This window comes from Erpetoichthys calabaricus, chromosome 12 (assembly GCF_900747795.2).
Source record: "Erpetoichthys calabaricus chromosome 12, fErpCal1.3, whole genome shotgun sequence".
Taxonomy (NCBI): Eukaryota; Metazoa; Chordata; class Cladistia; order Polypteriformes; family Polypteridae; genus Erpetoichthys; species Erpetoichthys calabaricus.
In genome coordinates, this window is record NC_041405.2 from 19,605,364 (window position 1) to 19,630,970 (window position 25,607).

At 42.0% G+C, this 25,607-nt stretch overlaps 1 protein-coding gene across 1 annotated transcript in view; it reads left to right on the forward strand.

Annotated features, from left to right (window-relative positions):
• LOC114644562 (uncharacterized) overlaps positions 1 to 25,607 on the forward strand; it is a 337,895-nt gene that overhangs the window by 18,242 nt on the left and 294,046 nt on the right. The window contains exons 2-5 of the mRNA XM_051934772.1: positions 9,056 to 9,139; positions 11,685 to 11,774; positions 13,408 to 13,482; positions 15,130 to 15,219. Coding sequence (XP_051790732.1) covers positions 9,056 to 9,139; positions 11,685 to 11,774; positions 13,408 to 13,482; positions 15,130 to 15,219 — 339 coding nt within the window. The remainder of the gene's footprint in view (positions 1 to 9,055; positions 9,140 to 11,684; positions 11,775 to 13,407; positions 13,483 to 15,129; positions 15,220 to 25,607) is intronic.

Genomic DNA, 25,607 nt, shown 5'->3' on the forward strand with positions numbered 1-25,607 from the left:
AGACACGGGGAGAGCATGCAAACTCCACGCAGGGAGGACCCGGGAAGCAAACCCAGGTCCCCAGGTCTCCCAACTGCGAGGCAGCAGCGCTACCCACTGCGCCACCATGTTGCCCCTAGAATATGCATCTACTGTTTAAATAAAATGCCTTTCTTAACCATGGTCAGTTGACCCCATTAAAACAGTAGTTACTTCTTACAGGCTTCCAGATATGCTGGGGCTATTAATACATATTCTGCTCAAAGAAATTAAAGGAATACTTTGAAAACACATCAGATCTCAATGGGAAAAAAATTGTGCTGGATATCTATACGGATATGGACTGAGTAATGTGTTAGGAACGATAGGATGCCACATCGTTTCATGGAAATAAAAATGATCAACCTGCAGAGGGTTGATTTCAAAGACACCCCGAAAATCAAACAGAATAAATGATGTGGCAGGCAGGCTAGTCCATTTTGCCGAAATGTCATTTCAGCAATTCAGACTGATACTCAGTAGTTCGTATGGCCCCCATGTGCTTGTATGCATGCCTAACAACGTCTCTCCTAACGAGACGACGGATGGTGTCCTCAGGGACCTCCTCCCAGATCTGGACCAGGAACTGCCTGCATACTCTCACCACATGAGGCCGGGCATCGTCGAGCACCAGGAGGAACCCAGGACCCACTGAACCAACATAGGGTCTGACAATTGGTCCAAGGATTTCATTCTGATACCTAATGGCAGTCAAGGTGCCATTGTCTAACCTGTAGAGGTCTTTTCGTCCCTCCCCAGACCATCACTGACCCACCACCAAATTGGTCATGCAGAATGATGTTACAGGCAGCATAATGTTCTCTACGGCTTCTCCAGACCCTTTCATGTCTGTCACATGTGCTCAGGGTGAACCTGCTCTCATCTGTGACAAGCACAGAGTGCCTGTGGTGGACCTGCCAATTCTGATATTCTATAGCAAATGCCAATGCCAATCGCGTTCCACGGTGCCGGGCAGTGAGCACAGGGCCCAATAGAGGACGTCAGGCCCTCAAGCCACCCTCATGAAGTCTGATTGTTTGATCAGAGACATTCACACCAGTGGTCTGGCTGCTGGAGGTCATTTTGCAGGGCTCTGCCAGTGCCCATTCTGTTCCTCCTTGCCCAAAGGAGCAGATACCAGTTCTGCTGATGGGTTAAGGACCTTCTATGGCCCTGTCAAGCTCTCCTAGAGTAACTGCCTGTCTCCTGGAATCTCCTCCAAGCCCTTGAGACTGTTCTGGGAGTCACAGCCAACCTTCAGGTAATGGTGCGTATTGATGTGCCATCCTGAAGAAGTTGGACTACCTGTGCCACCAAACTCTGTATGGTCCAGGTATGGCCTTATTCTACCAGTAGTGACACTGACCGTAACCAAATGAAAAACGAGTGAAATAAACAGATGAGGAGGAAAAAATGTCAGTGGCCTCCACCAGTTAAACCTTTCCTGTTTTGGGGGTCATCTCATTGTTGCCCCTCTGGTGTTCCTTTTGTTAATTTCATTAACACCAAAGCAGATGAAACTGATTAACAAGCCCCTCTGCTACTTAACTGACCAGATCAATAGCCCAGAATTTTCTTTGACTTGATGCTATACTCGGATTAAAAAATGTTCCTTTAATTTTTTGAGCAGTTTATTAATATATCTATAACATACAACTAGTAATTCTAGATTGTGTTTATAAAGCAGCAAACATTCCCTGGTAAATAGATTAGTTTATTTCACACTCAACTGTAAGACTATTAGAGTACACGGACAAACAAAATACTATATCCGTATTGGAACTGGAATTCCAATTTTAATTGGAAGACAAAATACTTGAGGAAAAATAACATTCACTTTTACATTTAATGCTGACAGTCTTTTTATATATAAAGCTGTGAATGCAGCACATCATAGTCTCCATTATCACTTGTTATTTCCCCTAAATTACTTTTACATGTATGTGTATGTGGAACTAATATCTTTATGTAAATCTGTAAATGAAACCAAAAAAATTGCAAATGTCAGCATAACCTTTTCTATCATATACGAGGGGGGACCCAAAAATAACCGGAATTTTGTTGTTGTTAGGTTGGTACTTGTAGTACGTGGTTGGGCCGCTAGGGCGATCTAGTTACACTCCTCACAAGTCAGTCTGCCAAGTGTCATCAGTCTGGAAGGTTGTGCTTGTGTTCAGTGAATTTTTTTGTAAAAGCAGTTTTGTGCAAGCGTCGTTTTTTTACGATGGCCGATTATCGTGAGCAACACGCGGCAGTGAAATTTTGTTTTCTTCTTGAAAAAAGTGTTGCAGAAACTATTGTTAGAAACGGTATGACAACCCTGAACCACCCACCCTACTCACCAGATTGAGCTCCATGTGATTTCTTTTTGTTCCCTCTGATGAAAAAAGACTTGAAAGGAAGGCGTTTTGCTGACATCGAAGAGGTAAAACAAGAAACGACCAGAGCATTAATGGGCATTACTTCAGACGAATTTTAAAAATGTTTCGAACAATGGAACAAACGGTTAGATAAGTGTATTTCCACCAATGGAGAGTACTTTGAAGGAGACTAATTGTAGTTTGTACAGAAAATTAAATTAAACATGTTTTAAAGATATTTCCGGTTATTTTTGGGTCCCCCCTCATATCACAGTAATGTTCTGGTTACTTGTTATATTTGGAGTGCATTACATATCTATGTAATACCTACTGACATTTTAATTCTGTATTTCATGTGTAAGCTTTTGAATTTTTGAGAATGAGGTCATTCCACTTTTCTAGCATCTGATGTTCTAACGATTTATAGGACTTGTAGTTTTTAAGACATGTCAGACTTGAGAATGTAATCAGTTTAACACTAACTGAACTTCATAGTTTTAAAGAATTGAAAAGAAACCTCTTTTTTACCCTAGCAACTGTTTTCTCTATTAGTGTGCTTTATACCTCTCTGTAAATTATGTTTTCTTCTAAACTGAACCCCTTTGTTACTGTATTATGGCATCTCAGTGTTATTCAAAGTCCTGGGTCTGCTCAACAACACTCTAATGGTGACACTGTATTTTGGCAGATGACGGCATTGTCGGAGGGTATCACAAGACTTTTTTGGCTTGTAACGGGAGAAAGTGCACAAATTAGTGCTGGTGTTTTTACCTTGTTAATAAGACTTTTTACATGTTTAAATTTACACTTACAATTATGTTATCACCATATTGAGCAACAGAGGGGTCAGGATGTGGTATGGAGGTCATTGCTACATCAAACACTCCGTAGAAATTAAGCATCCATCCACAAATTCCATGGATTATTATTTGAACAGAAAGGGGAGGTTTTCTCTTAACATACAAGCCACCTGTGATTACAAGTGTTCATTTATTGATGTCTTAGTGGCATGGCCGTTCATTTAAATGACATTCCCTTTGTTATCTATGCCTGTTTCGAACTCTTGACAGTGGATTTTTGCGTTTTCAGGTAGAAGGAGATTTTTTTTAAATGGTGCATGTAAGGACAGGATTTTTTTTTTAAATGAGGGAGGAAAACTCCTGTTTTTAAAACACTCCGGGTATGTGTGGACGAATCCTTGCTTCCATGCAACATCTTCACCCTGGCAGGAGTTTTTCCAAAGCTCCATCTTCAGGGACCTAAAACACAGTTTTTGTGTGGACGAAAGGCCAAAATGTGTACAAAAAGCTACATTTTAAAACATACCCAGGTATGTGTGGACAAGGTCTGATGTTAACTGAGGCAGTCCAGGCGCCAGCATCCCATTGTTTGATTGATTTTCTGAGATTAAAATGGTGCGTGAAAATACCCATCACAGTAGTGATTTGTCACGCTTGGGTTACAAAATTGCACAGAAGACCAGTGGAAGTTGAAGAAAACTCGATTTTTTATTCAGACACTGCAAACAAACATTTATCTTTTAAAAGTGTTTCAAACGTGCTCCTTGAAAGAGTTTACACCTCCGCTTGTCATTTAAAAGCAACCAAGGATTTCTTCTCTTTCGGAGGAATACATGCCAGGAGCACCAGAAGTCTGAGAGAGAGAAAGAAGCAGAAAATCAATTTTTAACCACAGAGAGAAGTCGGCACAGGCTTTTTGACAAGGCGGAGTAGCGCGCGGGAGGCAGATTACGCGACAGAGCCGGCCAGAAGGAAGAGGGGAAATGTGAAGGTAGTCTGTTTAAGTTTCCTAGGGGTTTCCTAGGGCTTTTTCCAGGGGCGTCTGTGTCTTTTTGGGGGTAGGATTAGCTTCGCAGCTCACAGATTTTTAAAAGGAAAATTCTGGTATTACCCCCATCAGATTTTTTTAAGGCAAAAAGGTCATTGCAACCCACATATCCCAGGTTTTAGTGTTTTACCTCCTTGCTAATTTAAACATCACTGGACTTTCATTTATTAATTTTTAATTTCTTTTAATTATTTTTTTTCAAAAAAATGTTAATTTGGCAAATAAACATTATAAAATAAATGCATATCCCATCAAGTGAAGCTTACACATTTATTTGTGCTGTTTGCTTTACTGCATTATGTAGATTTTGGGTCATCATTAGTTACATAAAAATAACAAAAGCTTCATCTTGTGGACGAAGTCGAGACAACAGCAGGCTGACACCAATTTTGAACAAACAGAAATCTTTTTATTTCTTTTTCTTCTTGGAAAGCAGAGGTCTGTTACAGAACCTGTCAGCTTGCAAAAGACCTCGTAAGGAGGGTGGGGGATGAGCCGTATTTTATAACAGAGATCTTCAAAGAAACAGTTAGAAAAAAATAAGATCAGTTTCATCCAAAGGTCATAGAACATTCTGACACAATTTGTTGATTACAACAGAAAGCAGAAATTCTAATCTTTTCTATATTTTTAAATAAGCTTATCAGAAAACTTGTCATACGTTTGGCATCTTAATTGGACAATAACCAGACATTGCTTGAGACAAGTCGGGGAGTAGCTGAGAGCTGTATTCCACACTGGCAGTCCTACTCTAAATAAGCACGCTCTGTTATAATAATACCTAGCCACACAGAGAACATGCAGATTTTCATACAGAAGATAGCAATAGATTTTAAATTCCATTCCACAATCTGTAATAATTAGACTTTTAAAATTAAACTTATGTTGTTAAGTTTCCGGTGCATCTATAATATAATGTGGCTCTGGCAGGGCAGTAATGTGTTGCTTCTCTGTATACATTTCTAATCATTATTTTCTGCTCTTTTACAGTGGTCACTATGGTGAACCAAAAAGCATTTTAATGAACAAGGTTAAATTATCATAACATACCTCAATTATTGCCCGTCTTAAGTTATTTTTTCTTTTTAGTTCAGTGTCATTCTAGTAAAGTATTTCAAAAGTTCATAGGTGGTTCTGAAAGTAATTTTCTTTTAGCGGTTATTGTTGTGTCACAAGAGTGGAAGAATATTTTTATATTTTTGCCCAGCCACTTTCTATATGGAATTTGCTTGTTTTTTCCAATGTAGCATTGATTTTCTCAAGGTGGAAAGGTCAGTTTCTCAGATGTGTGCATTAGGATTTTTGGTGATCCTGATTTAGCCAATTATGAATGAATATGGATGTGTGCCTTAATATGCTCTTCAGACGACTAGTGCCCTATCTAGGGTTAGTCTTCCACGCTCTTCATTAAACAGTACTGTTCTTTCATGTGAGTAGTTTCTTTCAATCTTTGTCAGCAAAATTAATACTATCTGCTCTGGCCTTGTTCCAACTGGCTATGTAGTTCCTGTTGTTAATCATGTCATTGTCCTGGAATGTCTTGATGTTTCACTTTCACAGCTAAAAATACTATTGACACACTTAAACTTACTATTCATCCTCTTGATGTTGTTCCACCACACTTCTTACTTGAAGATTTTGATGTCTTGGGTCCTGATTTGTTGCATATTATATTATAAATGATTCTATTAGTGAGGGGTTGCAACCTTGTCTTAAAAAGGCAGAGTTAGATCCTGGAGTGTTAGCTAATTTTCTCCCAATTTCCCAATTGCCATTTTTCGCTGAAATATTAGAAAGAATTATTTATAATCAATTGGTGATCATCTTAATATCAATCATTAATTTGAGATCTATAAGTCTGGTTTTAAGCATTATCATGGTGTTGAGATGGCTCTCCAGAAAGTATTCAATGATATCTCTCATATTACTGACTCAGGTTGGGCTGCAGTCCTTGTCCTCCTATACATTTCTGCAGCTTTTAACATTATTGACGATGAGATCTTGCTGTTGCAGCTTCAATGTCTAGTGGGGCTTAAAAGGGTGCACTTAACTGGATCAGGTCATATCTTACTGGTAGACACTTTCAGTGACTTTCAATTCCTCTTTTACATATACTGTTCCTGTTAAATGTTGCATTCCTCAGGGAACCATTTTTGAACCTACTTTATTTTCTATATATCTTCAGCCCATAAGAGCTATTTTTAGGAAGGTTAATATTTCTTTTCACTGTCATGCTGATTAAACACAGGTTTATATTCCTGTGTGTAACTCTGCAATGAATCAGATGAACAACTGTCTTGTAGAACTAAGATCCTGGATGGCTGACAATTTTCTCGATCTCAGTCAAAATAAAGCAGAAGTGCTCATAGCTGGTCCTGCAGCCAAACCTCTTATTGGTTTAGTGTCCAACTTCTCCATCTCTGCCCTTTCGCTGACTTTTGCAGACCTGGGGCCTCATGCATAACGCCGTGCGTAGAATTCGCACTATAACGTGACGCAAGCACAAAAGCCGAAATGTGCTTACGCACAGAAAAATCCAGATGCAGGAATCTGTGCGTTCGCCAACTTCCGCATTCTTCCGCTACATAAATCCCACTCAGCGTGGAAATAAACGCACGTGCACGCGCACACGCTTGCTGTCCCACCCCAAGTCCTCCCAGAATTACGCCTCTTTGAATATGCAAATCAATATAGATAGCCCTTAAGCCCAGCATTCTGTGAAAAGGCAATGGCAAAAGTACGAGGAAAAATAGAAGAATTTCAGCGAACACCAAAAGGAGGCAAAGAAAAACGTACTATTTGTTGGTTTAAACAGTTATATAAGCAACAAAAGGAAGTTGATCGAGTGACATAGCGTGTCAGAGAAACTCGAAAACTCAAGTTCACAAAGTCGCACAGTGCCGAAATAAAAAAGAAGTTGTCAGATATCAAAGTCACCGTGAAAAGGCGACTCGTAGTCCACCGTCTGAGTGTCATATGAAAGCTTATTAGGGTACAGTGAAAAAATAGGCACACAGTGTGAAAAAAGCACGAAATGTCAACTTTAATCTCGAAATATCCACTTTAATCACATAGTTTATTTTGTCATTAAAGTAGAACTTCATAAACTTTTCGTTTATATATATATATATATATATATATATATATATATATATATATATATATATATATATATATATATATATATATATATATATAGCGCACTCCACAATTATTGGAACCCCTGGTTAAAATGTGTTCTTAGTTTTCTAATAAATTCTTTTTTTTTCCCAAAAAATATAGGCTCACGACACAAAAAAGAGAAAAATCCAACCTTTAATTAAAGTATGTTTATTCATTGGGAAAAAAAATCCCACATGAACAAATACATTTTTTACATGAAATCATGAGAGCCACAATTATTGGCACCACTAATAATTCCTATAAAATAAATGTAATGGAAGCATTTTTGTAATTTCTAGATTAGTTTTTAAAGTTGATCAGAGTAGATTGGAACTTTTAATTAGCAATTAATGACTTCCTGTGTCCCTGGGGTATAAATATGACGTGACACAGAGTGCTATTGCTCTTAGCCACTTTCAACATGGGAAAGTCAAGAGAACATGCCGTTCAAGTAAGGCAGATGTGTGTCGACCTTCATAAGTCAGGTAATTCTACTCACCTAAACCAGCTTGTATCTACAGTCAGAGGAATAATAAAGAAGTGTAAAACAACGAGAACAGTGACAAACAAGGCTGGACGAGGACTCACGTTTATTTTGTCACCACGCACAGTGAGGAGAATGGTAAGAGAAGTAAAAAATTCTCCAAAGCTCACTGTTAGAGAACTGCACCAAAGAGTGGTATGTTGGGGGGTCACAAAGTCTCCATGACAACCATAATACGCTATCTCCATGCCAACAAGCTGTTTGGGAGACCTGCAAGAAAAAACCCTTTTCTCACCTACAATCACAAACGTAAACGTCTGGAGTTTGCTAAGCGCTACTGGGGCTTCAACTGGAAATATGTGCTTTGGTCAGATGAGACTAAAATTGATCTTTTTGGCAACAAACATTCTAAGTGGGTCTTGCGTGAATCCTAGAATGAGTATGCGGAAAACCACCTCGTGCCCACTGTAAAGTATGGTGGAGGATCTGTGATGCTGTGGAGCGGTTTCTCTTCCAGAGGCCCTAGGAACCTTGTCAGGGTGCATGGCATCATGAACTCCTTGAAATACAAGGACATTTTCTATCAAAATCTGGTGGCCTCTGCCAGAAAGCTTAAGATGGGTCATCATTGGGTCTTCTAGCAGGATAATGACCCTAAACATATGGCAAAATCTACACAAAAATGGCTCAGCAGACACAAATTCAAGCTCGTCCCATGGCCATCTCAGTCCCCAGATCTCAACCCCATTAAAAACCTGTGGGGTGAGCTGAAGTGGAGAGTGCATAAGAGAGTATCTAGAAAGATTGTGCAAAGAGGAATGGTCAAAAATCTCTCTCTGTGTTCTCCAACCTTGTGAAATGTTATAGCAGAAGATTAAGTGCTGTCTTGTTGGCAAAAGGGGGTTGTACAGAATATTAACAGCAGGGGTGCTAATAACTAATGATTTCATGTAAAAAAATGTATTTCTTAATGTGGGATTTTTTTCCCAATGAATACATGTGCTTCAATTAAAGGTTGGATTTCCCTCTTTTTTGTGTTATGAGCCTATATTTTCTGGGGTGCCAATAATTGTGGAGGGCGCTATATATATATATATATATATATATATATATATATATATATATATATATATATATATATATATATATAATTTTGAATCTGAGCAAATCCTTTTTCACACAGGAAATCTGGACTTCCATGAAAACAAGGGACAGATTCTCAATGATAAAGGAAAAATTAGACAAGCTTAATGAGACCTCAGAAGAGGTAAGTGTTCTGTACTATCAAAGGTATGTTAAAAACAACCACAAAGCTTTACAGACTTACATGACTAATCATCTTACATTTATGAGTTTTATCCTTAACTAGTTACAAAATGTTGGTACTCTCTCAGCTCTCTCTTAGCTTTTGGGGTGTTATTTATTTATTCCAAATATATTCAAAAATTGAAACAGGGGAACTTTTACTATCGGGGGAATTATCCATCCATCCTGTATCCAACATTTACTGTTGTAGTATTGTGTGTGTAGCAGCACTCAACTGCATATTTATGAGGGTGTTGCATGCATGTTTCTTTGCTAACCCACTGTTTAATCTTAAAATATCAGATATGTATACAAACAAAATAATAACTGAGTAAACAGTTTTGGTCAAAGCAGGTTAACTTCATTTTTATTAACCCAAAACGTTATTAAATTAATTTTCTATTTCAATCAACATTAAAAGTATTAGTGTGTCCTGATATCTCCAGCTCACACTATGCAGCTGACATAAAGGCACAGATTAAGGAAGCAACCTATTTTTGCTTTTAGTGCAGAATATTTTTTCTTTTCTCGTGTAACTATACACTGCCTTCAGAAAGTATTCAGACGCTTTAACTTTTTTTCACATTTTACCGTGTTGCAGCTCAATGCAAAATCACTTAAATTAATTTCCCCCCACCTTTGCTATAACAATTGAAATTTGGCTCATGAGTATCCCATTCTAGTGACCATCATTAAGATTTTCTACACATTGTTTAGGATCTACCTGTGGTCAATTCAATTGAATGGTCATGATTAGGAAAGGCACACACACCTGTCTATAGAAGGTCCCACAGTTAACAATGTGTATCACAGCAAAACCAAGCCATGAAGTCAAACATATTGTCTGCAGAGCTTTGAGACAAGTGTGAACAGGTATGATCTCAGGAAGGCTACAAATATTTGTTGAAGCTTTGAAGGTTTCAAAGAGGACAGTTGCCTTTGGAATTCTTAAATGGAAGAGGTTTCAAACCACCCCAACTGTAACTGGAGCTGGCTACCCAGCTAAACTGAGTGATCATGAGAGAAGGGCTATGGTACAAGAGGTGACCAAGAAACTGATTGTCACTCCACCTGAGCTCCAGACAACTTGTTTGGGGAATGAGTAAACATCCAGAAGGACAACCATTAGTGAAACTCTTAACTGATCTGACCACAAAGTGTCCAGTGAGAAGTCTCTCTTCAGTAAAAGACACATGTAAGGCTTATTGGAAGTTACAGAAAAGGCACCAAAGAACTCTCAGACTGAGAGAAACAAAATTTCCTGTCTGATGAACCAAGATTAATGTTATAGTATGTCTGGAGGAAACCAGGCACTAATCCCCATATATTCCATACTATTCCAACAGTACAGCATGGTGGTGGCAGCATCATGCTGTTGGGTTGTTTCTCAGTGTCAGGAACTGAGATACTAGACAGGGTTGAAGGAAAACTGAATGGAGCAAAGTACAGAGATATTCTTAAAGAGAACCTTCCTCAGAGAACTGTAGACCTCAGCATGGACCCAAAGTTTACCTTCCAACAGAATAACGACCTTAAGCATAAAGCATAGATAACACTGAGTGTCTTGGGGACAACTCCGTGAATATCCTTGAGTTACCTGGCCAGAGTCTGAACTTGAACCCAATCAAACATCTCAGAAAAGACCTGAATATAGCTGCCCACCAATATTCTCCATTGACCATGACAGAGCCTCATAGGATCTGAAGACAAGAATTGCATAACATTCCCAAAGTAAGGTTAGACCCAAGAAGACTCCAGAGTGTAATCATTGCCAAAAGGGCTTCAGTGAAGTACTGAATAAAGGGTCTGAATACTTCTGTCAATGTGATATTTTCCATTTCCATTTTTACTATATTTTCAGAAATTTCTAAATTCCTGTTTTTGCTTTGTCATTCTGGAATATTGAGTGTCGCTTGATGGGGAAAAATGAATGTAAATGATTTTAGCACAAGACTGCAACATAGCAAAATGTGGAAAAAGTGAAGGGGCCTGAAATCTTTCTGAATCCACCCTATCTCTTTCTACACAAGATAAATGGTTACTGAGTGATGTAAAAGATGCAGTCCATGAGATAAAAAAAGATCTGTACAATCTGAATGACATTTCAATTTCAGAAGGGGTAAGTGTTAACCAAACAAAACTATTTATAACCAAAAATGTTTCTATCATTCTGAGAAGACAGAATGCTGATTGCATACATTGCATGCACATCATTCATCTAGTGAGAGGAATTCTAACTTTTTGAATTTACTCCCATTAAGAAAGTACTGTTCATTATGTTGATGACACCAGGTTTACCTCATTTTTGCCATGTAGTCTTTTCAGAAACCTAGATAGAATGAGATAGTAAATTAATTCATTTGCTTAGAACATGGGGAGTTGCCTTTCTTTGTCCTGATATCTCCAGCCTACACTACCGAACTAATAAGAAGAATGCTTCTTTTCCCTTATGAACTACTAAATTATACTTTTTTTTTTTGAGTCTGACCATATCCATTTTCCCACAGGCATACTGGTTACTGAGGAAGAAAAGAGATAGAGTCTCTGGAATAAAGGAAGAGTTACACAAGCTCAATGACATTCTGATTTCAAAAAAGGTAAGTGTTCTATATTATTAAAACACCTTAACTACAGCAGGAAAGCTTTATAGAAAAAATATGGAATGCTTAATAAGTGTTCCGCTTGCTTGACTAATCTTCTAAGAATTATTTATTTTATGCTCATTGTTAAATACCACACAAGAAGGTTGGTGCTCTTTTAGCTTTTTTATTGTTATTTAAGTGTTTATTTAATTGATTTCAAATATGTTTAAAAAGAATCTTCACTTAAACAGGTGAATACTTTTATCCATTCATCCTGTATCCAACATTTCCATGTACAGTATAGCAGCCCTCTACTGCTTACGTAGGAAGGTGTTGCATGAGTTTAACCAACAAAACAAATGTTCTGACATATTTAGAAATACTTTATTGGTTTTCTCTTTATAAAAATCTTTTGAAATGTATGCATTTTATGCTCAAACAATCACCTGCTTTAATTAAGTTACTTATTTAGTATGAATGAATGAATGAAATAAGTAACACAACAAAAGTAAAACCTGACCATGTAAATGATGCAGACAATACATGCCTGCTTTTGCTTTTGGTATGTTATTTATTTCTTTATCTCTTCACTTTTTGTGCATGTTGTAAAAGGTGCTGTATATGCACCTGACCCGACACAGACTCACAAAGGAGGCACGTTAAAATCAACAAAAGATTTTATTTTCTTCAGCTGAGGTCCATGTCTTCCCTGTGTCCCTCAGCCCGAACACAGTCCCAAGCACACCAAATAGCTAAAGCAAAGCACACAACAACTCTTTTCCACCACTCCTCCTGTCAAGCGTTGTCCTCCTCCTCCCGACTCAGCTTCCGAAGGGTGGCCACAGGCTCCTTTTATTAGGCACCCCGAATTGCTCCAGGTGCTTGATTGCCGAGACCCGGCTGCACTTCCAGGTGTGGCAAAAATATTGCCCACAAGGGCCCAGCAGCTCCCACTGCAGCACCCCCTGGCGGTGCCTGCGGAACCCAACAGGGCTGCACCAAACTCCAAATCCCATGAAGCCCTGCGGGATACAGAGGCACCGCTGCAACCCAGGGAGGCTGCCATCTTGCATCCAGGGGGAGGTATTGGGTCCTCCCATGCTTGCTCCCCCAGAAAATATGCTGAAGGGGCGTCCCAGCTGGTCAGGGGCTCCGGCCGTCCACCACAATGTATTGATTCCTTCAGTCACTTCATTATTTATTCCCACTATCATTACAAAGTAAATTTATTAACACAGTTTGATTTACATCAATTTATCCATTTGTTTAAACATTTACATGTGTACAACCTCTCTACTGCTTACTCATGAGGGTTCTGCATGGGTGTTTACCCAAGAGGCAAACTTCTTGTATGCTAATATACCTACACATCTGCAAACATGTCATATTCACTATGCATGTGCTTTAAATACAATTAAAAATAGTTGTAGATGCATTTGAATTTGTTCCTGGTAGAAGTTAATAGATGATTCAGTTTATAACAGAAATTTAACCTGATTTTTGGCATATGAACTTTTCTAATAACCTAAAAAGAAAAATAAATTAATATTCTGTTTTGAACAACAGAAGCTCTTGTTTTGTGTTGTGAAGTCTTCACCCCACTCTCAAAAGCTGATTCTTTCATCCGGTCTTTACTATTTACACACAGCACAATATAAGAGATGAAGACTTTGCAGTCTTGGAAGAACTAAACAAGCTGAATGACATTCTGATTTCAGAAAAAGTAAGTGGTCTTTATTATTAAAGACATATTAAGTAAGAAATGTTTTAAAAGTGTTTTTTGTGACTAGTCTGCTTACATTTATGTATTTTATGGTCATTGCTAAGAATGACATTCTGATTTCCAAAGGGGTAAGTGTTCTATATTATTAAAGAGATCTTAATCAAAAAAGAAATGCTTTATAAAAAGTAAAAACTGCCAAATGTTTTTCTGATATAGAGGTAGTCACACTTCCTAGTAACTGATTAGCTACACCTGGCTGCTAAGTACTCTTGTTAATTATTGACGGAGTTGAAAGGGTGTATTTAAGGCCATCTTACATTACATGAATTTTCCAGTGCTTTTCAGTCATAGCCTTCATTTATATAATCTTAGCAAGTCAGAAGCACACTTGTTTAATTTCAGTTGTTTAATTTGATATACCCAGCAACTTGCTCTAACTAGTTCACAACTTTCCCCAACAAATTCAAACAGGTTTGATTTTGTCTTTAGTTGTAGGGGTGAGCTGTGTGCATGAGAGTGATGAGATAAAAGGAATGCTCATGTTGTTGACCATACAAACAGAAGAAAAGCTTATTTGTCTAATATCTCATGTTTCACATACCACTACAGTATGTAAAAAAAAAAAAAAGGGCCAGTATCGTGGCTGAACTTGCCATAGCTGTTAACAATTTGTACAGTACTGGGCTCTTGTCAGGCAATAAGCTATTATTGTCAGGCACAAAAATGGGCAAGCAGGACTGTGCTGGAAGATCAACACATAGTTGGTACATATAACATACCTAGATATTTTCAGTCTTTTAAATTGACATTGTTCAGCAGTGAGAGCAGTAATTGCAGTCATCAAGTCTGATGTGCCCCACAACTAAAAGTTATGTAATGTGACATCAGTTTTATTTTTTCCCAAATTGTTACTGAATATTTACTTAATTTTTGGAAAAAAACAATATATTGAAATCTGTTATGTTTTCCTTGTCACCTAAGATTAGATTTCTGTAGTTATACAAGTTAGTAATGACAACACAATATGATTTAGACCCTCATTAATAGATAGATAGATAGATAGATAGATAGATAGATAGATAGATAGATAGATAGATAGATAGATAGATAGATAGATAGATAGATAGATACTTTATTAATCCCAATGGGAAATTAGAACCACAGAATTGATGAAGGGTGTACTGTTTTCCCATAACTGTATATATATGTATGTTATTTATTTATTTATTGAATATGCGTTCTAAAAGTGACTTCATTAAGCTAGATAAACTTGTACTTCCATTTATCAAACTGCTTATTTATGCACATGTTGCATGGGATTTTCCAAATGACAGTTTTTTTTGTGCTAATATACTTATTCACTGTTTAATCTTGCAAAAATCCATATGTGTATAAACACAATTAATAACTCAGAGCATAGTTTTGGTTAGAGCAGTGTAACCTTATTTTTTGTTATATGCATTTTAATAACCCAAAACAAATTAATTTTGTTTTGAACAACAGAGTAAGTGTTGGCTTGTTCTGATGTCTCCAGCTCGCACTGTGGAACTGACGTAAAGCACAGATTAATACAAAGGCAGCCTGTTTATGCTTGTTATACTACATTGTCACATTTTGTTAATGTGACCGTATTTTTTTCCCAAACAGGAGAAAGTGTTACTGAGTGACATAATAGGTACCTTCTCTGCAATAAAGAAAGAACTGGACAAGCTCAATAAGAATTTTACTTCCGAAGGAGTAAGTGTTAACAAAAACATAGACAATGTGTTATAGACAAAAATGTATGAAATGCTTAGTAAGTTTTCTGCCTACAATTAAAAAGTGAATCTTTTTGTTCCTTTCTTATCTTGCTTTTCTTTCCTACATCTGTCCGTGTAAATGTGTTCGCAAAAGGTACTTTAACCTCTGAGATTCTTTTATATTAGTGGACAAGCTAATACTTCTGACACATAGGGGGTGCCACCAAGCTCCAAACCCTAGAAACAACCAACACAAGTCATGGGTTCAAAACAGAGGTTTTATTACAAAATACCTCACAAAGGTTTTCTCCACAAGATTGTACAAGCAATTACAAACAAAATCTTCTTCCTTCCTTCATTTCTTCCCTTCTCTCTCTCTGTCCACCTCCCTTCAGCAACAGCTGCCTTACTACATCCTGTATGTATATACGTATGTATATATGTTGTATGTATATATTGTAATAAAATAAGGACAAGCATAAAGGTTTGGGGTGTTTAGCCCCGTATACTGCAAAAAAATAAAGGTCAGTAATTTTCAACAAAATCATCAGACAGATAAGGATGGGTGGACGGACAACGTATAGGGTCAGACCAGAAATTAAACAGTGAGATGCTGGGGAAAGCGTGATGATGGATAGGAGGTTGACATCATCAAATGGGGACCAGAGGGAAGAAAGGGACCCAAAAGTGCTGTGGCTCTTTTAGTCGTCCGGGCGATATTATGGCGGCAGTGCTTCGTTCTTTCTAAGGAAATAAGAAGAGAGAGGTTAGTATGCCGCCATCGTCCCCTGGCTCGACTTGTTGCAGTGTGCGTCGGGTCCTTCAGCTGCTCCCCATGCGCTTGTGCGTGACATGACACCCCCCTTCAGCCCAGACCCATCGGGTCGGGTGGCCCAAACCAAGAGGTCGTGAAACCATGAGAGAGTGTCAACGTTGGGTTGAAGGTTGACTCGGCAATAAGTGACAGTGAACTTGTACGGCTGCAAGTCCAAAAACCACCTAGTGACCTGAGGGTTCGAGTCCCTGTGCAGGGCCATCCACTGGAGGGTGAACTCTCGGCCTAGCAGGTAGTACCACAGGTGAGTTACCGCCCACTTGATGGCAAGGCTTCCCATTCCACCACTGCATACCTTGTCTCCTGGTCCAACAGTTTCCGGCTCAGGTAAATTACAGGGTGCTCGACACCGTCAATGCTTTGGCTCAGCACAGCACCTAGACCTGTGTCTGAAGCATTGGTCTGGAGGAGAAATGGAAGAGAAAAATTAGGAGTTATCTAAACAGGTGCCGTTGTAAAGGCCATTTTTAAGTCACTGAATGCCCGTTCCACAAATCGTTACACACCACATGCAAAGGTGCCCTTTTCTTTGTCAAAGCTGTCAAGGGGGCGGCCCTCTCAGAAAACCAAGGTACAAACCGGCAGTAGTAACTCGCTAGTCCTAAGAAGGCTTGCACTTGCTTCTTGACCATCGGACGGGGCCATTCCAGGATGTCTTTTATTTTGGAACACTGTGGTTTCACCAATCCCCTTCCTACCAGGTAGCCGAAATATTTGGCCTTGTTCATCCCAAAGTAACACTTCCAGGGATTGATATGCAGCCCGGCCTTCGCTAGCATCAGGAGGACAGCATAAACCTGCAGTACATGTTCCTCCCAGGTGCCGGAAAAGATGACCACGTCATTGAGGTAGGCGACACAATAGGACTGGTGGGGCCATAGCATTCTGTCTACCAGACGCTGGAATGTTGCTGGTGCCCCGTGCAGCCCAAATGGAACGACCTTGTACTGCCAATGTCCACTAGGGGTGCTAAATGCCGTTTTTTTTCTCCTGCGGATGCCGTTAAGGGAATTTGCCAGTATCCCTTCGTCATGTCGAAGAGTAGTCAAGTAACGGGCCATCCCCAGCCACTCGAGGAGCTCGTCCACTTGGGGCATGGTATAAGCATCAAATTTGGAGACCTGATTAGGACGTCTAAAGTCGTTACAGAATCTCCTCGACCCATCTGGTTTAGATGCAAGGATGATAGGACTTGACCAGGGGCTATGGCTTTCCTTGATGATGTCCATGTCCAACATCCGTTGAACCTCTTGCTCCACCTCATCACGTTTCGCCTCTGGGAGACAATAGGGCCATTCCCTGACGACCACCCCCGGGTCCATCACGACGTTGTGCTGAATCAGCGAGGTCCGGCCTGGTGCTTCACTGACCACCTCCGGGACAGACAGGATCACACTTTTGAGCTCCCGTTGCTGGTGGGAAGTCAAATTGTGGCCGAGGTTAAGTTTAGCTGTTTCTGAGAAAAGGGAGAGGGTGGGGCCGGTAAGAGGGCGTTCTTCCCTGTCCTTCCACGGCTTCAATAAGTTAATGTGATATACCCTCTCGTTCAGTCGACAGTTTGGTAGGCTCACCAAATAGTCAATGAGCCCTTTTCTCTCTTTAAGCTCATATGGGCCTTGCCAATGGGCCAGCAATTTTGAGTGGAAAGTGGGCACAAGCACCATTACGCGATCTCCTGGCGGAAATTCGCGCAGGGAGGAGTTTCTGTTAAAATTCCGGGCCTGCACTGCTTGAGCCCTGGACATGTGTTCTTTAAGCAGGGGCCGAATTTCTTCTAATCTATCGCGTAACTGCATGATATACTCTAAGATGCTGGTGGAGTGAAGTGCCTCCCCTTCCCAACCTTCTTTTAGCACGTCCAAAATGCCCCGGGGTTGGCGCCCATACAGAAGCTCAAAAGGGGAAAACCCAGTGAAGGCTTGTGGCACCTCCCAGTAAGCAAAAAGCACTAGGGGTAACAGTTGATCCCAGTTCCTACCGTCCGCGCTGACTACCTTGCGGAGCATCTGTTTGATGGTCTGGTTAAACCTTTCCACCAGCCCATCCGTCTGGGGATGACAGACAGACGTTTTCAGATGCTTAATACAGAGTAACTTGGCAACTTCCCTGAACGTATCTGATGTAAAGGGCGTACCTTTTTCCGTAAGGACTTCTTTAAGTATGCCCTCTCGGGAAAAAAGCCCTACTAATTCCCGTCCGATGTTCTTTGTATTAGCAGCTCGCAGGGGAACCGCTTCTGGATATCGAGGTGCTTAATCAACCATAACCAATATGTATTTATGGCCTCGCACCGAAGGTTCTAGGGGTCCTACCAGATCGACACCGATCCTCTCAAAGGGCACATCTATAAGGGGAATCGGGACTAGAGGAGCGCGGCCCCTCCTGGGTATCTGACATAACTGACAGACTGGGCACAACTGACAGAAACGTCGGACCTCCTCATTGATCCCGGGCCAATAGAAACAGAGTTTTACTCTCTCCAATGTTTTCTCAGCCCCAAGATGGGCACCTAAGAGGCGTGCATGAGCTAGTTTGCATACCTCCCGCCAGTAGGTCCGCAGCACTAACAACAACTTCTGCACCTCACCTTTGTGTTCCGCAACTCGATATAACAGTTCATTCTCCAAAACAAAGTAGGATCCCGGTGGTGTGGAATCTGACGATCTGCTGTCTACGGACACAATGGCATTCCGGGCAAACTTCAGGGAATCATCATTCCACTGTTCTCTTTTAAATGACGCCGGCGTAGATTGAAATTGATAGTCTATGCCAGAGAGCTGGTCCTGTGTCAGGTCCGGGATAGCGCCCGTCTGACCTGGAACCCCACCCGGTTGTACTTTCGGGTCGAGGTCCGTTGTCAAAGAGAGCACCCCCTGAGCGTCCACGTCATCATTAGTTGCAGAGGAGCACATCTTGGGAGGGCAGCTGGGAGGGCCCCTTGACCCTCCACAATCAGACCCAACTTAGGTGTAGGAGTGGTGGCAGTTCTAGCGCATTTACTTTCCTTGTAAGTAAGTACTTTCCTTGTCTTGTCCCAGTATAACCAAAAAGGGAGGCTCGGGCAGCACAGCAACGAGCAGTGGTTTTGGACTCCCCTCCCAGGTTATGAAACACTTTGCGGACCTGTAAGACCTGGTCTCCCTATGCACACAAGTTACTCTCATTCTTTGAGCCACCCACTGTCGCGGTAGAACATAACGGCGAGCAACAATGGTAATGTTACTCCCGGAGTCAAGCAATGCCACAACCGAATGCCCATTTAACAACACCACTCCCGTATTGGTGACCGCCAGAGGATTCGACAGAGCATAGTATCTCTCAGCTCGATGTTGAAGGGACAGGTGGGAAGCATATGCCCCACCTCGCCGCACTTGAAACAGCACGGCGGGACAGGCACCCTGTCTCTCGGTTTAGCCAGAGCCTCCGCGACGCAACAGGTGGGCTCACCTGTCGGACCCTGTGAGCCGGCTTCTCAGACCCCCTGAGTTGGGTCACTGCCAGTTGGCACTCTAGGACCTCCAGAAGACTGTTCATATCGTTAAACAGATGTCTCCTGATCTTCTGGGCGAGGTAGTCCGGCATAGCGTAGACTAACCCCTTGCAGGCTACCTGTTCGACCACCTGGCAAGCCTGGTTGATACCTGGCCGTAGCCAGTGCCCAAGCTTGCCCCAGAACTCGAATGCCTGGGCTCTAGCCGGGCGGTCGGGGTCAAATTTCCACTGCCACCATACCCTCACCTGCTGGCCAGCGGTCACGCTGTATCGCTTGAATATTTCGGCCTTCAGGAGATCATATTGGGTGGCTTCCTCCTCTGGGAGATTGTGATAGGCCCACTACGCCAGGCCCTTCAGATACGGTGGCAAGATGAGAACGATGAGATGAGAAAGATGAGAACGCTTCGCCATTCTCTCGAAGATGGACAAGTACGACTTGATGTCATCTGCTTCTGAGAGAGGGACGATAGGAGGTGGTGGAGGCCATGCAGGCTCCAGCTTTACCTGTTCCGCCGCCACCAGCCATCTCTTGGTTTCGAGCTCTGTGTTTGTGACTGCCTGGTCCATTTTGACAGCCTGGAGCTCATTTGCCAAAGTAGTAAGGACTGAGTTAAGGTCCTGCCCTTCCGATATTTCTTCAGGCTCTATCCTGCCAGCTACACCACTGTAATAAAACAAGCATAAAGGTTTGGGGTGTTTAGCCCTGTATACTGCAACAAAATAAAGGTCAGTAATTTTGAACTCCACCCTGATTACAAGTGTCTACCGTAAGAAATGTGATTCAGACAAGATATTACACTTCGCCAGCAATCACCCAGCATCTCATAAACTGAGCTGTATTAAGACATTATTCAGAAGAATTCACCCCCATTGTCATAGGAAGGAGACAAAAATGAACGAAAGATGCTATCTTTTCCATCTTTTCACTTCAAACGGCTACCCAAAGACATTCATTAAACAATGCCTACACAGGAGATGCCAGAGAACCCAGCAAACAGTTGACTCCAATCTGACCCCCCATCCCACCTGACACACACTTCCTTATTATCACGGAGTGTCAGAAGGAGCAGCATGTATTCTGTCCAAATCAGGCATCAGAATAGCACACAAACCTACGAACCATCTGCGCAACTGTCCTTTTTAATGCCAAAAACAAGAAATTGGCAACAGCATGCATGCAGTTCTTGCCCAGCGGTATACAGTACATAGGACAAACGTCAAAAAGAATTGCAACACGTAAACAGGAGCATCAAAATGCCGTCAGAAGGAAGGACTCACGATCACTGATTTATACGCACACAAATTCAACCGGACACACATTTAACTGGGACAATGTACAAGTAAGATTTAAGGCCAGTACTAAAAGTGCCAGAGAGCTGGCTGAATCTTGGCTATCAAACATAAACGCCATTAACAGACATTTGGACATGAACCCAGCATATGCAAACTTAAGAAGAACATCCTCATAATAAATAAAACTTTACTATCAACACCCTCCTAACCCCACCTCAGTACCTCATTATATATATATATATATATATATATATATATATATACTGTATATATATATATATATATATATATATATATATATATATATATATATATATATATTGTGATATGAAGAAACATGAGACATGGCAAGGTTTGGGGCAGCCACCTATCCTGGCTGCAAAAAGTAAATGTGAAGGTTTGAGTCAAGTTTACAAGACAGAGTCCAAAGCAGAACTGAATTCCAGGGGATAGGAGTGAGGCTTTATAGGAAGTCTGGGGTAAGTGATGCCGTCCTCTGGGCCGGGACCAGAAGTGATGTTGTCCTTGGGCCTGGGACCAGAAGTGATGTCGTCCTTGGGCCGGGGCCGGAAGTGGCGTGTCCCGAGTCGAGGCAGTGGCTCCTGGTGGGATTTCCTGGGAAAGGTCTGCAGGGAACTTAGAAAGAGCGTTAGTGCACCCTGCCACCCACTGGGCAGATGTATTACCATTCTTCTCCAAGCCCTTCAGCTGCCTCCTATTCACACATGTGTGACAAGACTCCCCCCTCAGCCCAGACTCGTTGGGTCGGGCGGTCTACACCGAGAGGTCATGAGCCTGGGAGAGGGCATCAGCATTGGCATGAAGAGACCCCTGCCGTTGAACGAGCGAAAACTTGTATTGCTGCTGTATTATTGTAGTATTTCCCTCTACTTACCCTTTACCTGTTTCCTCAAGGGTAAATGTTCTCGTCAAGTTCGTTATCGGGTTGGTCTACTGTTGCACTTTAAAATGAACACACACACACATAGATAAACACACACACAGACCCTAACCACAACAGTGCCCCACGAATGACACACACACGCTGATTAACCCTTAGCACTTTAAACCACACATCAGCCTGTCATTCAGCACTTCAAGAGACTTACTTATTATCGGCATGAACAACATATGATGTTTTAGTGATATCTCAGACCTAAATATTACTTTTGGTCTACAAGAATACATTTTAACATACAAAGACACAGCACTCTTGACTGTAGGCCATTTATCAGCCAAGAATACCTTCTTTTATCGTACTGTCCCTTCTATTGAGTGGCGCCCTCACTCTCAGCCTTATAAACCTTGCAGCATAGAAATAATGGCAAAAAATCTGGCTGTCACCAGGTCCTCAAAGAAATCTAACTTTTTAATTCAATCACTCTAGACATTAAGACAAAGCATAGAAAGTTAAAAGCAGCGTGGTATTTATTACAAGAATAATAATAATACCACTGGAACAAAGAATAATAGAAAATAGGTACTGATAGAAAAGTCTGAATATATATATAGTCTTTAGGAAAAGCTTACGAAAAAGTTACAGATGACAAGGATGAATGTTCCAGGGAGGCGTTTGATTTAGCAATTGATGTTCATGATGCCTTTCTGACGACCAGTGCCATCTTCGTCTGTTCCTCTTCTTCTCCTTCTTCTCTTTCTTCTTCTCCTTCTTTCTGCTCCCCTCCCTCTTTCAAACCAAGGCATATTTATTATGAAATGTCATGCCTTGGTTTCACAACACATGCACCTGATTGGCTGGCTGTCAATGTGATTGATGAATTTTGCTCAAACTCTTGAAGTTCTTTGATATTGCCTCAGCTTCCCTTTCCCAGGCCATAAACCCAATTGTTGTCCCAGACGTCCATCCATAAAGTAATCGATAGCCTGAGGTATCAGCTCAGCATCCTTTCCCAGGCTGTAAAATAATTGAGCCATCAGAATGTCTTCCTTTCAATGTTGGAAACAGCTGTTTTAAAAGTGAGGTGTAAGAAAACCTGCTTTGATTTGTCTTTAATTTAGTTCATCTGTGGTTTTATCTTGACCAAAATATAATGGAAAATTAAACCAAAATGTACAGATTTTATACACCATAACAGCTGCAGATCAAGAAACCTGGTGACTCACGGATTCGACTCCTTGTGAAGGGCCATCCACTTTAGGGGTGCATGGTCTGTCATCAGAGTGAACACCCGACCCAAGAGGTAGTACCGCAGCTGCATAATCGCCCACTTAATCACCAGGGCTTCCTTCTCCACCACTGCATACCTGATCTCCTGGTCCAACAGTTTCCGGCTTAGGTACATTACGGGGTGTTCAACACTGTTGACGCTTTGGCTCAACACGGCTCCCAAGCCTGTGTCTGAAGTGTCCGTCTGGAGGACAAATGGAAGAGAAAAGTTAGGGGCTGTTAATATAGGTGCTGAAGTTAGAGCCTTTTTCAAGTCACCGAATGTAGTTTCTGCCTTGTCAGACCATACCATTAGGTGGGGAGCTCTTTTCTTCGTCAAGTCGGTCAAGGGCGCTGCTCTCTCGTAGAAGAGAGGCACAAACCGGCGGTAGTACCCGGCTAAACCGAGAAATGATCGGACCTGCCGCTTGGTTCGCGGAGGGGGCCATGTCAGTATGGCATTTAATTTGGAACACTGTGGCCTCACAGTACCCCGGCCCACCACGTAGCCCAAGTACTTAGCTTCCCTCAACCCGAAGAAACATTTCTTGGGATTGATTCGAAGCCCGGCCTCTCCTAGTGTCCGCAATACCGCTGTGACCTGCTGTATATGCGTCTTCCATGATCTGGAATAGATGACGATGTCATCCAGGTGGGCAGCACAATACGAGTTATGGGGTCAGAGCACTTTGTCCACCAGACGCTGGAAAGTTGCAGGCGCCTCGTGTAACCCAAATGGAAGGACACGATACTGCCAGTGCCCGCTAGGAGTGCTAAACATGGTTTTTGCCTTCACGGACTCTGTTAAAGGAACCTACCAGTACCCCTTCGTCATGTCAAGTGTGGTCAGGAACTTCGCTGGTCCCAACCTCTCGAAGAGGTCATCCATGCGAGGCATGGGATAAGCATCAAACTGGGAAACCTGATTAAGCCAACGGAAGTCATTGCAAAACCTCCAACTGCCGTCGGGCTTAGCAATCAAGATGATGGGACTGAACCAGAGACTAAAACTCTCCTCAATCACTCCTAGTTCCAGCATTCACTTGATTTCCAGTTCCACCTCAGCTTTCTTTGTCTCCGGGATTCTATAGGGCCGCTCTCGGATGATCACCCCCTGGTCAATCAATATGTCATGTGCAACCAGAGAGGTCGGGCCAGGTTGTTCACTCACCACCTCTGGGACGGAGCGGATAACTGCTTCCAGCTCCTGCCTCTTCCTGGAATATAATTGCTCGCCGAAATTAAGGGAATCTGTTTGAGCAAAGAGTGAGCGGGGCTGACTGGAGGAGGGATCGGGGTCCCTGTCCTTCCATGGTTTCAGCAGGTTTACATGATACACCCGCTCGCTTGGTCGACGATTGGGTTGTTTCACCAAATAGTCCACTCCCTTCCTCTCCTTAATTTCATAAGGGCCCAGCCAATGGGCGAGCAATTTAGAGTGAGAGGTGGGCACCAATACCATGATGCGATCCCCTGGATGGAACTCCCAGAGAGTCATGCCATGGTCATAAAGGCGGGCCTGTACTGCTTGTGCCTCCTCCATATGACTCTTTAGAATGGGTCTAATTGTATCAAATCTATCGTGTAACTGGGCGATATATTCCAGAATATTTGTCGAGAGAAGAGCCTCTCCTTCCCATCTCTCTTTTAAGATATCTAATATACGCCGGAGCTGTCGCCCATATAACAACCCAAATGGTGGGAAGCCCGTAGAGGCTTGGGGTACTTCCTGGTAGGCAAAGAGGATGAGGGGGAGGAGTTGATCCCAATTCCTCCCATCCTCGATGACCACCTTATGAAGCATCTGCGCAAAGACTCCTACTGGTTCCCGTGCGATTGTTTTGGAAGTAGCCGAGTGCAAGTGAACAGCCTCTGGGTATCGGGTCACATAATCCACAAGGACAAGTATATATTTATGTCCTCGGGCTGAGGGTTCCAAGGGTCCTACTATGTCGACCCCAATCCGGTGAAAAGGGACATCAATCGGGGAAGGGGGACCAGAGGAGCGCGGTCCCTCCTGGGAATTTGCGTCAGTTGGCACTCCGGACAGGAAATGCAAAAACGGCGAACCTCTTCATTAATCCCCGACCAGAAAAACCGGAGCTTGATTCACTCTAGTGTTTTTTCGAAGCCAAGATGGCCCCCAAGAAGGTGGGAGTGTGGTAACTCACAGACCTGCCGCCGGTAGGTTTGCAGGATTAGCAGCAGCTTCCGGTCCTTCCCCTCATGCTCTGCGACCCAATATAATAGGTCATTTTCAATAACGAAGCGAGGTCCCTGTGGCATGGGCTGATGCATGCGTTGGCCATTGACGAGAACCACTGCATTCTTTGCATGTTTCAGAGAGTCGTCATTCCATTGTTCTCTCTTGAACAAAGCTGGCATCGCTTTAAACTGAAAGTGCAACTCAGAGAGCGGATCCAGTCTGACCTCAAGGGGCAGAGAGTCCTCCCGAGCTGCCGGGGCGCTGGTAGATGACATAGCAGCCCTCGACGGTCCAGGAGTTTCTGCATCACCCTCTTGGCCTCCCGTCCCCCTCTCTGCCGGCTGGTTACATGGTGTGGAGGCAGCTTGAGACGAGTCCTTCACACTTATC